General features: G+C 32.7%; 3 protein-coding genes across 4 annotated transcripts in view; 1 reads left to right on the forward strand and 2 right to left on the reverse strand.

Moving 5' to 3' along the window:
• The window catches only part of LOC117104985 (circularly permutated Ras protein 1-like), a gene marked incomplete in the record, with an annotated part of 43,532 nt that overhangs the window by 5,008 nt on the left and 20,533 nt on the right, over positions 1 to 17,991 (forward strand).
• LOC117105047 lies at positions 1,239 to 3,326 on the reverse strand. Its single transcript, XM_033246053.1, has 2 exons — positions 3,090 to 3,326; positions 1,239 to 2,675 (listed from the first exon to the last, which is right to left on the reverse strand). The coding sequence occupies exon 2, from the start codon at positions 2,660 to 2,662 to the stop codon at positions 1,856 to 1,858; it is 807 nt and encodes a 268-aa protein (XP_033101944.1). The 5' UTR covers positions 2,663 to 2,675; positions 3,090 to 3,326; the 3' UTR covers positions 1,239 to 1,855.
• On the reverse strand, positions 12,392 to 17,330 carry LOC117105045. 2 transcript variants are annotated; one of them, XM_033246048.1, is made up of 4 exons: positions 17,210 to 17,330; positions 16,973 to 17,106; positions 13,862 to 14,362; positions 12,392 to 13,095 (listed from the first exon to the last, which is right to left on the reverse strand). In XM_033246048.1, the coding sequence occupies exons 2-4, from the start codon at positions 16,986 to 16,988 to the stop codon at positions 12,629 to 12,631; spliced, it is 984 nt and encodes a 327-aa protein (XP_033101939.1). In that variant the 5' UTR covers positions 16,989 to 17,106; positions 17,210 to 17,330; the 3' UTR covers positions 12,392 to 12,628. The 2 variants fall into 2 exon arrangements, with proteins under 2 accessions (XP_033101939.1, XP_033101938.1); XM_033246047.1 differs by lacking the exon at positions 17,210 to 17,330 and having other exon boundaries at positions 16,973 to 17,198.

Raw genomic sequence — 17,991 nt, forward strand, 5'->3', positions numbered from 1 at the left:
TTCGTTGGTTTGATCGCTCGTCCGCGGGAAATTCGGGGCAAAAAAAAAAATTAAACAAATAGGATGACATGCTTGAATATCATACCATACTTTTTTCATACTTTTGTGGTGTGTTGTTTACTTCTTTCGCAGCATGCGCTGTCGCTCGCAAAAGTAAGGTCAGCTTCAACTTCCGTTGGTGACCGTCATTTAAGCTCCGCCCATCTGCCAGTGCTTTATTAGTTGCACTTTTCACTAGAAACACGTTCAGAAAGAAAAACAAGTGTTTTTGGCGTTATTCAGCAGAAACACGCCCTATAATAATGAGACTATTGTGTGGTACTGAAGACATGTTCCAGCCAGATAAAGTTGCCTCACTTGCCATGGGTCATGGTTCTTGGAGAAATTTTGTGGTCGCCTATTCCATATGAATGATGAATAATGGTAGTTATATAGCGTACATGCTAAGGCCTCTCTGTGCTCCACATCATTACCCCAGGCGTTTTGAACTCAGCTGCCCAGGGAGTAATTCTATAATGTTGCATTAGCTAATCAGCAATTTAGCATTCTACCAAGTACGTACCCATTTATACTGTATTCCTAGGTGAAGAACAACAATGTGGATAAACAAGAGAAATGCCAGCCTTAAAGGCTAAGAGCCAAACTGTTGCATTTATACAGTTTTAGGTCACCTAACTACTCAGCACTCCCCACAAGACGAAACTGTTTTATTAGTGTTGTATCTCTATGAGTATTGATATTGGGGATGATGCGAGGGAGGTGGGGTGGGGGATGTTGAACGATGAGAAATTTATTACCACTAGCTGTGGAAATAAAGTGATATAAGATGATATTCTTGAGTGAGCAAATTCCGAGTGTAGGGGGTTGCATGTGGGGGAAACTTTCCCTTCACGCTCTATTAAATATTTACTTTACTATTTAATTTTAATCTAATTGGAAGTTTTATGTGTTCTTATAGTGTTTTTGATGTTTGTTGTGTTTATGGATCCTGTTTTGCTGTATCTTTATACCTTCCTGTTCTATATATTTTTTTGTATATTTATATATCATGTATTTTAAATTTTAATGAAAATGAATGTACTATTGTTATTTCCATTTTATTGAACCAAATAAATGGAAGATTGAATCTTGATGCTGCTGGTCCCAATATTTAACCTTGCTAAGTTCTACCGTTTACCCTGGTAAATCATGCAAAGTACTCCAAAATCAATACAAATGCAATCTAATTATTTATGTATTCCTTTTTATTGATGAATAACAGTAATAATATATAAACAATTTGATTTCATCAATTATGTCATATTGCACTATGAATATATATTTATTATTATATATTTCATGAAATACTGTCCATTTCCTATTAGATTAAAATTAATATTTACAACATTTACAATTTCTCTTTTGATTTACTTAAAATAGAAATAGATAGTAAATAATTTGTACACATTCATTTTATATTTTATTATGTTATTCATACACATATACATTTAATATTTTTGAACATTTTCAATTATCATAAATCTACCATTCAACATTTAGCTTACACATGGTACAATTTAATTTAATCTGAACTTTTCCTTTTGGATTTGCCGTAATTTTACGTAATTTTTTTACCTTAATGTACATGATGAAAATTATAAGAATGACATTAGCAATAATAATTCTATTATTTCATTGCCAAAATTTAATAACCGATACAATAATGATAATAATAACAAAAATACAGTATAATATATATGATTGTGTAAAAATATGCCCAGTTTTTTACTCTTGATAAAGTCTATCAAAATTGTTGATAATGTACCACAAAAATCATTTTTCTCTAAATAAGACACTTTCTGAAGAATTGTTGCTTTTAATTCTGTACAGTTAGGATTTGTACCATCTCTTTGTAAGGCTGATCCCTGTTCTTCCTCCTTGGATTTGCAATAACCTGTTTAACACAATTTTCTTGGTTGTCGTTTTCTTGTCCTTGGCAATACTTTGACTCAGATTGTGGGGAAGTAATTTTTTGTGTCTGATTCATCACAAGTTGTACAACTTCTTTATAAGGTCGTCCTCTGTTCTTTCTTTTTGGAGTGGTGATAGCCTGTTCAACACAATTTATTATATTATTACTGTTTTGCAATTTTTCTGTTGTCAGTGTTATTGTGGGTATTTCCGAGGATGATTTTATCCTAATTTCTTGGTTGCTTTTTTCTTGCCCTTCGTAATTGTTCACATCAAATTGTGAAGATATATTTTCGTATTTCTTGTTAATCTTTAGATTTTCATATAACAAATCTTTCGGAATGTCCTGTGGTTGAATCTCAATTCCTGTTCCGGGTGAATCGGATTTACATTCTGCTTGTAAGTTTTTCAAGTTCTTGCACACTTTCGTGCTAAATACTAGGATATTTTCTTGTACTGCTTTGTAGATTGCTCCAGCATTGCATGATGTTAAAGTTAGTGAACAGGTTTTTGACAGGGTTGCATCATACATTTCTATTGAATAATATTGTTGGTAAACTGAATGATTTCTTATGGTGTCCCACCGCCAACTTATTAACGTCTTAGCTGATGATGGTCTCTTCAGCGACAACTTATTCTTGTCTGTATGAAGCTGATATTGAGCTCCAGTTTGCAGCAAGAATTCGGACTTATGTATTTGTACAGGAAACATGATGAAATTCACTCTAAAAAAATAAGAATATAACAGAAAGTTATATACTGACCTACTGTAATAATTATAAGTCAAATTAGTTAAATAAATATCCACAAAATGATGAGACTTGGAAGATAATATACTTATAATTATTCATTAAAAGGATGACATAAATTATCATAATATTATTATTTTCTCTTCGTTTTGTTTTTATTAATCTATAAAATTCAATCTATCAGTTCTATGTAATATATTATTGGATAACTACCTATGCAATTTTTTATATTAAAGAAATTATTTTCTCTATCTGATTTTTAATTGGAAGTTATTACTTATTTAAATATATCAATAGTCGAGATTAAAATACAATTCAGTTTCTACAGAAAAATAGCAATCATACTACAGTACTACCAAGAACTAAAAACAAATGAAATATTTGACTTACCAAATTTTTATTTTAAAGCAATCAATACAAATCAATAAGAATCAATATTCAATCAGTCAAACATGTAGAGAACCAGTGCTTATTGAATTCCATCCGTTAGGATACTGACTAGTAAAGTGAAATAAACCTATATATATATATCCCCGGGCTTCTACCGGCAGTAAATTTGTTAATTGTATCCAACCAGGATGTCTGCTCAGCAATGACTTCCTAAATTCAGTGAAAAGAATTTCCCTTTATTTTCCCAATTGAAAATTGCGTGGCAGTTTGCATCATCTCTTATTGTTAATGTTATTTTTTACTGTTCTGTAAATAATTATTTAGCCTTGGAATATGATTGTTGTTTAGTCAGCTATATCAAATGATTTTGAAAGCTCTTATTAAGGCCATTTAAAAAAAAAGTTTTTGATAATTTTTAATCAGCAAAGCCGGGCACTCACTGCGATCGACGGTCATTGGCCGCCACGATTCTATAAGGAACGAAACGCGACGTCGCGCGCACATCGGTTTGTTTTTAATGACGATCCGTTCAGACTGCTACCGTTAATCAGCAGACAGCATCACGTCGTCTAGCGTTTACAGGGAGCAGCGTTGGATTCGTCGTGTGGCAATTGTACTGTACCATGCATTTAGTGCACAAGGTTGAATTATGGGCAGAAAGACGATATTTTTATGAGTTGGCGAAAAAAAAAATAAAGAAATGTTCGGGTGATTTTTTTCAAGAAGGGAGGGGATGATCGTTCGTAAGATTATGAATGTAGGACTAAAATTTTAAAACTCCTTGAATACAATTAAGACACAAGTGAAATTATGGAATTGCCTACTGAAGATGAGATTTTTTAAAACTAGAGCGACCGTTTACCGGTCCATGTGTACCTCCATGTTTAAATAGGGTACAGACGCAAGTTATGATATTGGGTTTTTTGGAAGAGCTAATAAGATAGAAATTTTTTAAAAATTAGGATGTTTCTTTGTACAAAAAAAAATTATTATTTAGAATGTTCCATTGTACAAAATTAAAATATCTTAAAATTGAAAAAAATTAAATTTCTTAAAATTGAAAAAAAAAACTTGAATACCAAGATGCGATTCGAACGCACAACCTTACGTTCTTTAGAACACATCTTTGCATCATGTCATATTAATTGTAATGGCAGTAATGTATAGTCCTTTTGAAACCCCTGTTTTGTTTTGTAGGTGTAGGGAGAACCATGGGGTCCAACTTAAAAAAAGGGCGATGAACATTTGTTGGAAATCACCTCTAGTTTATGTGTACAAAATTTCCTGCACGTCTATTCAAAACTGGCGACTCTGGATGCTTTTAAAATTTTGGGAACAAGAACAGCAGTGAGGCTCTGGGGTCAGCGTTTTGCACGGACCCAAAATAGGGACCTCTGGATGGCCGGAAATGGCACTTCTCATTTCTGGCAATCTATTAAATTGGCGTTATTATTTTTTTTCTGTCTGACTGCCCAAGGACCTCTGGCCTGTGGAGGACTTGACCTGTCCAATAACTACCCCCCTCCCCCATGCCGTCACTGAATACAATTAAAACACAGGATAAAAATTATGGAATTACAAATTTATTAATAGGTCCATAGTATAACAAAAGAATCAAGACTGGAAATTTTAAAACTTGAATACAATTTAATAAAATCCAGAATTATAAAAATTTATCTTTTGTCTTTAGACATATTATATTTGATTTTAAATGTGTTTTTATAGTTGTGGATGTGGTTAGACAATAACAATACTGTAATGATAACAATTAGTCAGCCATTACTAATACTTTATAAACATGTTTAAAGTCCATTTGTCTTTAATGTCATCAAAACAAGATTTAATACTTTATATAGTAACTTATATTTATTTAGCTTTAGCATTAGCTAATAGAATTTATATTCTCATGCTCAGACAATGCTCTTTAATTTATTCATGATATATTAGGCTCTCAAGCCTATATACTTCGTATGTGAATAAAAGTGCTGTCTACCCACATCTAAGAACGAACATGGAACATGGTATTACTGATGAATAACAATAGGGTATTCTTTTAAAAAACAATAATGTAAAGGTGTATATACAGTATGAGATCATGGCATATATTTATTTAATATAATTATTTAATTTATTTATTCAAAATATATAACTCAATAAGAACTTCCTACATAAGATTTCCATTTATTTTCCCAATTGAAAATTGTGTGACGATTTTATCATCTAATATTTGTAGTGTTATTTTACTGCTTTATAAAAATTATTTAGCCTTATAATACCATTGTTGTTTAGTCAACTATATCAAATGATTTTGAAAGCTCTGAATAAACATGCACCTATTAATAGATGGAATTAATATATTAATAAGTCCATGGAATAATGAAAGAACCAAGACTGAATTTTATGATTATGAATGTCAGACTAAAATTATTAAACACAATATTTAACCAAGTTGGCCATATCAGTCAAAAAGACTGGTCTTCCTTAGTGCCCTGGGACATATGGCTATCAGAATCTATTTATCTTTCAGTTTCTTTTAGGTTGTATAGTTTTTTTTTTTTTATAAATTATATAATATATAGATTTATACCGTGCATTTTGCCAGGGGATACAAGGCTCTTGCGATGTTCTGTTCTGGTCTTTGGTATTGTAGTGTTTGCAAAGACCTCAGAATATACAAACTGACTTATTATAGACATCATAAATCTCATAGAGATCACTGAACTATAGTATGCAACATGACTCTTTAATCATGTCCTATACCTTGGACAAAATTCTCCTTTCCTTGGCCAATACGTGGCCGGCGCCAAGGAAGTATCTGTTATCCTCTGTTACACATAGTGCTGTGCTGTATATTCCGTTCTATGAGTATTATTATTATACGACATTGGGATCCATAAATTTGCTATTATAACAAATTGCATACAGACTGATACATTTAGTTGTGATATCCTAGGCTAACACGTAACTAATTACACTACCAGTGAGTGGGGATAATCAAGTACATGAGGGGTTAAACCACTGACCTCGAAGTTGAGAACATTTTACTATTTTTATATATTGTGTGAAATTGATGCTTAATATTTTTGTCTAATTTTGTTTTGAGATAGATGAAATTTTCAATTAATATGAAATTTTAAGTATGAAAATTTTAGGTAAAATTATTTTTTTAATTATTTAAACTTCTGTTGATGCCAATCTGTAGAGTTTTTAGTGAATAGTAGTAAGAGTTTATCTAAAATTGTTTAGTAATATGAAAAGTTCTTCGTATTCGTAATTTATTTTATCTTTTCCAGTTTTTATCCTTAATTTAATGTCAATTATGACACAATTTAATTTTGTACTAGAAATGATTATATCTAAAATATTTTGTAATTGACTAGGATTTTTGACTTGCATCTTGTCAAATTACATTACATTACTGATAAAAGGCAGCTCAGTATTAGAGTAAAATATGTAGGTGGTATAAGATTGAATTAGTAATAAAAGCCTGCTAATTGCACATAGAAAAAATTATTAGATTAAGGGCGGGCTATTTTTTATCGGAACAATAGAATATTGCTTTTTTTTATCAATGAGGGAGGGACTATTATTATTTGGCAAGAATATTGTAAATGTTGTATAAAAACTGGTTTAATTCTATTGTTTTTTTTGAAGAAAATGCATTTCCAGTCACAAAATTACATTGTATTTTTCATGCTGGTGAAATAATTGATGGCGAAAAAAAAGAAAAATAAAAATTTATTCCGCATCAATATATTGCAAAATTTTGACGAAATCTAACAATGTCTTCAGTTGTGATTGGCAAACAAGGAAGGAAATCCTTATTGAAACAGAGTATACTGTGTATAGCACAGTCCTATGTAAACATAGAGGTCATTGATTTGTATGAGTTACCGTAAATGGGGTTGTCATCGTCTGGCTGCAAATATGAAATCAGTGCCTCGCCATTCTTCCACCATTTGTACAGTATATCTATTTGGTTTGTAAACAATAATTAGTGAACTATATCAGAACGATGGCGGAAATGTGGTGAACATTTCCTCAGTAGGGGATTAGTAGTGCAATGAAATGCAATTATATGTTAGATACAGAGAATCAGTGTAACTGTTTTTGCTGATTGTTGTACATGATGAGTGTACAGTAGCTTCCGTAGAAAGGTGTTCTGTAGTTACGTCTTTCCATGAAGACAGAGGTTGCTATTAGGCCATAGGGTAAAGCTCAAAAAACAGATTCCGTTCCGATGGCTGTAATATGAAGAATTTAGGCCTACAATATTTTAGTAATATGTTTTCAATCACATATAAAAAGTTCGACCAAAATATCCTCTGCAATTTTGAGAAAATTACCGTTTTATCACGTTCCTAGGCCACCGACCGTCAGAAAACACACCGCGACAGAGCGGGGTAGAAGCATGTCGCAATCATACCATGAACCGCCCACTTGTGTTAACACGGATGAAATCGAATCATTTTTGGTCAAATCGTGTCAAGTAACGTGAGATTGCGTCAGTCCACATCAATTCTCGTCAACGTACAGCATTTTATTGATGAGAAATTTCAACGAAAACACTTATTTTATTATTGTACACTAATTGCAATCCTTTCACGTGTATTTCAAAACAATAATTGTGTAACAATTAAAAAAAATTTATTAGAATTTTGACAGCTTCTGTGGTCTTTCTTTTGTCAATGTGTATGCATACTCATTGTATATGTGTTTGCTATATAAACATAAATGTTAAAACTTATGTAAAATTCATACTTTATTGTAACAGCATTTTAAAAAATTCATTTTTCTTTTTTTTTTTGTATTTATTCTGATTTTTAATTGTAATGTAATCAAAAATTTAATAAAGAAAATCTTAAACTTGATGCATTGTTATAATGGTGCATGAATTTGGATGTATATTCCCGTTGACTTCGGCGGGACAGATTTTATACATTTTTATATTGTTTACTTAAGAAAAAATAAATAATGCTTTCCATACGCCTGTGTCATTGTGTATTTCTTAAAATGGCTCTTATGTTCTTACACTCTACTCTCTTACTCTTTTAATTTTCTATATTTTACTTAATAAAGAATAATAAAGCTTTTCATACTCTCATAATGTCTCATGTTACAAAAGTTATTACATTCTCATGAGTTAAGCTGTTACAATTCTCTTTTTTTTTTTAAATGTTAATAACAATATTATTCCATTAAATTCTTTATTATTTCAATAAAAGCAATTGAATTACTAAGCCTCAATTAGAATTTTTTTATATTTATTTTGCTTTTTGAATCACAAACACTGTTGGCACATTTTATATCGGGATGTAAATTATCCCACAGTTTAGGACCATACAATCAAACGCCTTTAGATGCAAAACCTATATTGTTTTTCTTTCATTATGTGTATGTTAGCAAAGAATAAATATAGTACAGTATATGTATGCACATTCTCAATTTTAATGGCAGTTACTGTGCCTGTACATTGCTCTAAAAAAGATAAATCATTAGGAATAACAGTATATTAATTGAGGCTTTCCATCCCAAAAATATTATTTTGGTTTTCATATATATATTTTATATACATGTTATTTATATTTCAGAAAATTTTGAGTAATTTTTACTGCTACTTTTAAAGTACAGGGACTAGAGAGCTTATAATAGTAGCTGCTAGCGCTAGGCCCATAGTATTATTATAGTAACTTTGGCCTAATACTGTAGTAAGTAAATCGTCATACATAGGATGATAATAGTTTAGGAAGGCCAATAAAGTAAGGCTAATTAGCTAGGGCTAAGCATACCGCCGTAAGAAGATTAGGCCAGGCCTGAGTACACTTACGACTTTGGACATACTGTAATAACTTAACGTAGGCCTAGACGGTAGGCCCGGAGGAATGACTGGACCCGAGTTAAAGTTAAAACTAGCTAGGCCTATATAGCAGTACACGAGGCCTAGCGCTAGCTGCTAGTCTATTTTTACTTTTTGGTTATATTATAGTGTTTCCGAATTAATTAACAAAACATTAAAGAATAATTGTACAATGTGTCTAGATACGGTACCGTATTATCAGCGATTCCTTCATGGTGAAAACAACACTTTCATCATCGTCTCACACACAGTCCGTCGCTAGACGACGTCATGTTGTTGTTGGCTGTACAACAACACGTGAAGTTATTGTAACAAAACCAACTTACATGTACGTCAAAAAATTTTATTCCGTTATTACAATACAAATTATATCTAATTATAATTTTTAAGTTTGTTTTCAAAGCAGTAATACCAAGTTAGCAAAAATAAACTACCTATCAAAAATACAATATTCGAACGAGTACAGTGACGTATACAAAATGTCATGTGCTAATCTAACGCAAAGAACTTTCAATTTCGTAAGTTTTATTTCGTTCTCAATTTATTCATGTTTGCAGAAGTTCTTACGGTCAAACTTTTTTGTAGAGCTTTTAAATATGATTAAAATAATTATCCCGAGGAGATCAAGTATAATGATAATTTCGGAACGGGGTTAAATGATAGGATTTTCACCCAACGGCCTATAGTAAAGCAGAGCCTTGTGGTAACCCCTACTCTTCCTCCCCCTTAAGTTCTCCAATCCAATCCAATCAAGCGATAAATGTGAAGGGTTAGGGTTCATGGGATTTTTCTATAGGTCAAGTTTAATAAACAAAGTTATGATAAAATATTACTATAATAATAACTTGGTTGAAAGGGGATTTACCCAAGATCCCCTGGTTACAGGTTAGGGGAAGGGGATTTTGAACTAGTACTGATTAATTTTAGATCTTCATGATAGATTAATTGCTTAATCTGTTGGTTTTTCCATTGATTGATGTTATATTTACAATAGTGGAAATTCCATACATAATTTAAAATAATCATTTTTTATTGATATTGATAGTATACACATTATTATTATATCATTAAATAAAAATATTCCAAAAAAATTTAGTTGTTTAGAAATATTTAAGATTATGCATGAAATTCAATAGTAGTCATTGTTATTGAAATGTTAGGTTATATCTATGATTTTTTTTAACTTTATATATTTCATGCAAGAACTCTTGCATAATTTCATCATGTAGTAAAATTTAATACAAAAAATACCACCATTATGTTACACATTAATGCAAATTTTAATTTCACAAGAACCATTTTCTGAGTGTTTTTATAGAAAAAATTATTGTAACCTTGTATCAATATTCACAAGATGATTTTAGCATTTGTGGCAATGTCAAGCCAAACCAGTCACTCGTCGCAAAAATCAATTTTAAGTTATATTAATACAAAGGTTAAAGAGTAAAAGAAGAGCTATACAATATAATAATAATTAATAATTGTCGACTTGTATAGCGCATATTGTAGGGAGCTCTATGCACTTACATTATTACCCCCAGATCACTGGATCAAGTACATATGCAATCAAATCCGACATTTCCATATGAAGCTACAAGTGTTTATTAACATACAGCTGTTTAGAGAACAATATATGAGGAATCAGCCTTCAAAGTTTATGATTTCGGGCATTTCTCATGCAAAAACTATCTTCAAATCCTTAAAAATTGTTGTTTTTTGAAAATAGGGAAAATAACAGCATAGCATGATGTATAGATATATAAAGCTTGGTTATTGCGATAAAATGGATTTTTAAAAATTTGACATTCCAGTATGTTTTGGCCGCATTCTCTCTGAAACATGATTTGCGATGAGTGACTGGCTTGTCTTTGCCACATTTAGAGATGGATTTAATGATTTATAACTCAAGGATAACATACTTATTTTTTATACTGTAGTACATTCCATTTCCAGTATCAACATCAACCTGCCAGTTTAAAGAGCAAAAATCTCATTCATGGGTGTGAGTGGAGGTGCAGAGAATGGGGACGTACCCTGCATGACGGCAAATTGGTTCCACTAAGTGGGTTAAAATAAGCAAAATGACCATAAGTTTGAATTGGCAGGGATGTAATTATAGTGGGCGGGGCCACCCAGCCTTGCTGTTTTCCACCCAGTTTAAAGCTAAGTTTCATGGTCCTCCACCCACCATTATTAACCCACTTTTCCATCCTTAAAATCCACTCTTATTATCTAGAGTTTACCAGTGTTATCACGCACCCACCCTCAAAATATCTATCCTAACCCTTGGTTTTCATTAGTTACAACCCTGTTGGCATTGAGATTTGCTTCCGAAGACTACACCCCTGGTAGGAGTAGCCAAAGAATTTTGTATAATTTTAGAAAGAGCACCTCTCATTTCTCCTGAAAGAGTACACAATAGAATTATGGCTATTTGCATGCTGAGAATGTATATTTCTTTATTGTATAAGCACAAGCATTGCATATGTTTTGTACTCTCTTATTAATGAAAAAAAATATATATCAACATTATTATACAGTATAACAATATTTCCCTTTAAGAAGTTGCCATTCCAGCTAGGCTGATATTAAAGTGCCTTTTATTAAAATCCAGAAAATATTTAAAGCATTAATACTATATATAGTATTGATTATGATTGGCATTTTGGTCAAAAGAAAAATACAGAGTCTAACATACAAACGTGATACAATGAAAATATAAGTTATTAATTGCATATATAAAAGATTTCAATACTCTAATAAAAATACTGTTATGTACCTCAGTTATAGGAATGTTTTGAAAAACTATTTAAAGCAGTTTTTTTAAAGATGAAAAAAAAAATGATGAATCATTTTTTTACATTCTTTTGTGATTCATTCGCTATTGTTGGTCCAACAATATACAGTAGTCTGTTTGTTGGAGGGATTTATTTACGTCACTCAACGAATTGAATATATATAGATTATTGACACATAAATATTAAAAAAACAGGAATTTATATCTACACAGGCCCTGTACTTTACAGATTAGCTTTGCCCCAATTCATTTGCTTCTATCCTACTTGTTTGCTTCAACCCTACTCTTCTGTTTCAGTCCTACAACCCTATTCATTTGCTTCATCCTTACACATTTGCTCAAATTGGCTATACATTTATGGAGATATCATTCAATTTCTCAAACGCATATACAAGCTTCCCTCCAAATAAAGACCACTTTTTGGACTGTGATTTCCAACTTTAGCAGGTTTAGTCTCTAATTAGAATAATAAAGATAAAAGACATTTGTTAATTTGGGACCTCAGAAAAGTGGTTTTTAACTGGAGGTAGTCTTTAATTGAAAGGGTTTTTGATTAGGAGACCTGTCAGTGGCGTATCAAGGGAAGGGTGCGGGGGTGGGGTGCACTCCCCCAAAAGTTCTTGCGCACCCTCCCCCCCCCCCAATTTTCAAGAGATCATGTGTTACCCCTTCCCTCCTTGAAGAAAAGCTAATTAAATGATTGTTGTTGTCATATTGTGATCATCATTTTTTTCATGTAAGCATACATACTTCCTTCATGATACAACAAACTTAAATCTGTCCCTAAAGGCTTGAGTGCCCATCACAAATAAGGAAAGGACAGAAAACAAGAACTTAAAATAAAATAAAATTCATGGAAGTAAAAAAGAATGTAAAATTTTTTTTCTATGTTGAATGTGCTGGAGAATGTGGTAATAACATATCAAGGGATTGATATTCATGGTTTCTAGTTTCCATGTTGTCACCATCAAACATTAGTTCTTGATACCCAGCTGGGTTTGGGTTGATCTGTCCGCCTTTAATTTTCGCTGCTTCAGCATCCAAGATTTCTTTCTTCTTAGCTACTAAGTCAGAAAAGTGATTTAGTCGAGAGAGAACATGCATTCCTGCAATCATTTTCATTTCAATGTTACCCTCGCCGGCCATACAGCTCCTGCCACCCTCAAAGCTGAACTTAGTCTCCTTACCGGTGTATTGTCGAAGGTTTTTGTAGGCCCACCAATATAACAGCTTCTCTGTCTTTATATCCTGAAGCGTAAGACCTGTGACATCTACTACTAGTGTGTATTGACCAGAAAGTCCCAGATGCTTTGAGAACTTGTTCTTGACAATCTCACCAACAAATTCCTCCTCTGTAAATAAAAATAAACAAAGTTGTTGAGCATTATGGGCCAAGGAATACAAATAGTGAATACAGGTCTCCCTCCAATTAAAGACCACTTTCGGGACCGGGATTTCCATGGTCTTTAGTAGCGTTGTTCTCAAGTAAAATAATATTTAAACACATTTGTTTAATTGGGACCACATAAAAGTGGCCTTTAAAATGGAGGTGGTCTTTTATTGGAGGGAGACCTATGTATCCAAATATGCATATTTAATGCATATTTATGTTGTACTTTATACTTTGATGAATTAATTAAATGTTACTCGGAAAGTAGTGCAGGGGACCAACAGCTTAACATCAAATCCAAAGGATGTGGTTGTTTGAGTAAAGCGTTTAAAGGCCTGCCCAAATTATCAAGTTTTGTTTGACAAAAAGCATGTGTCATGCCTAAATAAGGTCATCATCACATCACATCATGACCATATATAGGCACATAATGACTATATATGGGCATATAATAGTTTTTGAGAAAAAGAAAATTTTATAGTATAAACAGGCCTTAAAGTCCGGTCTATACTATCAAATTTTATTTGACAGAAACATGTGACTTATCTAAATATGGTGATGATGACATATCAGTACCATATATAGGCACATAATGACTATATATGGCCATAATGATATTATGATATATAGGCATAATGACTATATATGGCCATACAACAGTTTTTTTGTCCAAATCATTTAAATCAAACCATTTAATTTTTGAATAAAAGAATGTTTGTGAACTATACCTGATAAGTCATCAGAGCCGCTGATGTTCTTACCACGCAGGAAAAATTCTAAGGACATCTTTTCAATTTGTCGCTTCATGTTTCTGACTATCTCTTGTCCTTGCTTCATATCACTAACAGCCAATAAGAGGGACCCTGGGCCGCTTACAGATCTACGTCCGACATCCATGAAGAAGCTTCCCTTTTTAGTTCCATATAACCTTATGTGGTTGTAATCCCACATAAAGTTTTTAGATGAGCCTGAAGTCGTCGTAAGACTAACATTTTTTTTGTTCAGTTTAAAAGTGCAAAGTCCAGTAATTTCTAAATTTTCTGTGAAAGGGTTGTTTAATATATTAAGTTGATAGGAATATGTTGTTTCTTGAGCTTTTGCACCATTTCCAGTTGTATCCCTGTTCCCATTTTTGTCTATGCTTCCATTTCTGCTTGCCTGTTTAATAGGACTGCTAACTGTCTGTATGTCTTCATCCTTTACAATACGGGACTCGTATAGAGCAGCCCCTAAAAACAAAATGGCATATTGTGTAACAGTTTATGATAATCTTGTAATGGTCACAAAATATAGTACCGGTCTCCCTTCAATTAAAGACCCTTCGAATTAAAGACCACCTTTCTGTGGTCCCATATAAACAAAGGAAGAGGTTATTCGCACGGTACCGTGCGAATTAGGAATAAGAACTTATTCGCACGGTATGACAGCCGTTACGTCATGAAACCTTAAATGTTGATTGGCTAGGTCTACCGTGCGAATAAGACTCATAAGAGCTAATTCGCACGGTACCGTGCGAATTGTCGAAAAAAAATTTATTCGCACAGTAGAATGTTGTAGATAGAAATACTGTATGATAATTTATTTCACGGCATACCGTATGAGTTGGGCACAGCACAGACAGTCGATTCGATAACCCTAACTGAAGTACAATAGGTTTTAGCTTAGTTAGCATTTTGTCTGCAGACTTTTTACTTATGCTATCCTTGAGAAATTGCCATGAAAAAAGCCTTTGTGGAGTATGTACTGGTGGTATTATAGTCCCCTATCATAGGGAAGTGATATTGATTTTTGTTCCATTCAAAAATATTAAATGGGGAAACAAAAGAAAATTAATTACTTAGCACCAACCATGATGGGAATTGGAACAGAGGAGGATGAGAGCAGGTGTTACATCTCCCTGATGAGAGGATGCCAAACTAATGCAAAATTACTCGATTTTATGTGCAGTTTTAATAGGGTTTTAATTTTGTGGGCTGCAGTCGTGCTGCACTTAGCACCTGTAGACTCACACATCTCTAAAAGTCTCTCCTAATCCCTCTCTACCATAATAAATCCTGGATCCGCCACCGAATATATGTACTATATACTGTACTGGAAAATAAGATTTATATTGATGTACATTCTTCACTGCCTTTTGGACCTTTTCCAATGTGTGGGAGTGTTTTCGAAATGCTACTGCTGGATACATTGATTGTAGGCCTAATTATATACACAAACCACATAGCGACCGTGGGAGCTGTGATAATTGTCGAAAAATTGTTGTATATACAGTCAGTACTCTACAACAAGGTTATTTTTGTCCTGAAATTTCTTTAATGAAATCAAAAAATGAATTGTACATAGTTACTAAATGCCTGACCGACCTTCATTGACATCAGGCTTTCATGGCTGCTTATGTGATTGTGAACACTGCCAGAACTGAACTGAACTTTATTGAACATACGCTTTTGGATCAGCGGCACACATCAAAATGATGGTGCGTTCACACAGGAAACATACACAATCAAAACAAAAAAAATTTTAAGAAATTCAAAAGGACTTAAACTAAAAAAAAACAAATGCAGAAAATAACAGAATTTAACAGGTATAAGGAAATACAACCATAAATTCAATAAAACTTTCTCATTATAGTTATCAAAATGATAAAGTTATTAAAGATATTAAAAATATTATTATTATGATTATTATTATTATTACTATACAGTTATTTTTAGTTTTTATAATTATTTTATCATCATTAAGATTATGTAAAAAAGCCAAACAAAGAAGAAAGCTTTTATTGGCGCAGTTAGACGTCATGAAACGTCAAATGCTGATTGGCTAGGTCTACCGTGCGAATAACCACTTCCATTAACAAATGTCTTCTTCCAAAGCTGCTAAAGAGGATGGAAACACCGGTCCTAATAGTGGTCTCTAATTGGAGGGAGACCTGCAGTACTCAACTCAGTGCAATTCAAACCATGCAAAAAAGACTAGTTTTAATTTGTTACAAATGATTATCAACTAGATTTGTTTTAATGTGTATTCATTGTTGTTTTAATAGACCAATTAGGCAACGTTTGTTTACAGCCAGTCATGTGACGTACGTTGGGTATAACCACCATGGAAAATGTTGTAGTGCAATCAGTGTAAAAGTATCTAGAAGTATGGTTGCAAAAACAACCGTCCACTGTTAACATGAGAAGTAAATGGCAAAGAAAGGCAATATATTTGTTCAAAATATTGTTTATTTACTTATTTCATTTCATTTATTTATTTATTCAGACAAGTGTCTTGGGGCCCCAAAAGCAACAAAATCACCATGACAAAAGTCTGGAGCCCCAGAAAACAAAACTTAACTACATTATTAGCGAGTATAGAGTATTGAGAATATTTCTTTAATGCTCCAAAGGATACTAGTCCCAAGGTATTGAGATTTTTAAAATAAATGTTAGGCCTAGGCCCCTGAATATCCGCAGCTTGTTTAGGTATGCACAAGAGTCTTCGACCCGGCGAACTAGCATTCTCTTTGCATTGTATATTTTGAAAATTTTGTTATCCTTTAGTAAAATTTAGCCAGCCTAGAAATCATAGCGTAGTTCGATTTTAAGTTTCTATTAAGCTAATGGGAAGTGCCTAGGCTGGGAAAGTGAAATGCAGATGCATCCCCCTCCCCTCCCCTTCTCCCATGGCAGCAAATTATATCCATGAAATAGTAAAAATGACAATAGTTTCCTTTTGAAATAGGGATTTAGTTTCACATGGACAATTTACAAATCTACCCATCCACACCTCCTGGCACCATTATGAATCCAGCCTATACCCCTGATTTGTAAATATTCATGTTCTGACATACCTACCTTTTTTGTCAGCCATGTTTGTTTTCTTTCTTCTTTTGTCACAGAGATACGTATCAATATTGTAGGAAGTTTCTATATTATGATGCTATAAATAATTAGCCTTTAGGTGGAAGCTGTCCATACACTTGCAAACCCTTCAAAGATCAAATTAAAGTCTGTTGAGGATATCAGTCAACCTACATCAAATCTAGCATAAATTTTGTAAACAAGGTGAACAATATAAACATTGTACCTTACCTACTGATAAAGTGTCCATATAATCTGATATCTACAATTGAAGCATCAAGCATACTGAGTTGTTTAAACAAACAATACAAATATATAATCATTGACATGTTAATTACATTCAACGTCACAGGCTTTCATATAATATGTACTTCCTTATTTCCTTGTTTGAAAATGGTGCAAAAATATTTGTATGTGGTAAATAGAAGTAGAATTGATATTGAATAGACACACATTTATCTACATATGTACGTACATCCTGATGCTGTGAATTGTGTTTCCACGTCGGCTGGCTCCCAGAGTGTGGAAGGAAGGCACACTAAACATCCTGATGGCTCGCATCTTTTTTTATTTTAAAACATTTATATATATAAATCAAATAAATAATAATATAGTGCTCAGATATATAGGAACATGATGTTATAAATCGTATCAAACATAGTTCATCAACAAAAGTTCCTTGAATAAAAGAGGTCTCTGGTGAGATTCGAACTCGCAATCTTTTGCTATCTTGGCGAGTGTCATACTGTTTAGACCACAGAGGCCTGTATGATATCATTACAGGTCCAAGGCCACTAGTCTCTCTCCCTTCATACAACTTGAGAGCTCACACATACTGTGGTGGAGCGAATTTTTAAGCCAATAGCTTATACTTATAGGTAGCAACTGTTAAACCATATATATATATATGTATGTATGTATATGTATATATATATATATATATAAGACAAAAAATGAGAGGTTCAACAGTAGCTTTGATTAGACATATTTATTACTATTTAGTTTCGTGCTAC

The sequence above is a fragment of the Anneissia japonica genome, unplaced genomic scaffold, assembly GCF_011630105.1.
Source record: "Anneissia japonica isolate Jap-2015-1 unplaced genomic scaffold, ASM1163010v1 scaffold287834_len5846547_cov211, whole genome shotgun sequence".
Lineage (NCBI taxonomy): Eukaryota > Metazoa > Echinodermata > Crinoidea > Comatulida > Comatulidae > Anneissia > Anneissia japonica.

Excerpts from the sequence above, each read along its gene's own strand:
- LOC117105045 (XM_033246048.1), bottom strand. Across the intron at positions 13,096-13,861 it reads CGGCTCTGATGACTTATCAG|AGGAGGAATTTGTTGGTGAG; the intron begins GTATAGTTCACA and ends TTTTATTTACAG.
- LOC117105047 (XM_033246053.1), bottom strand. The coding sequence starts at position 2,662 with ATGTTTCCTGTACAAATACATAAGTCCGAATTCTTGCTGCAAACTGGA.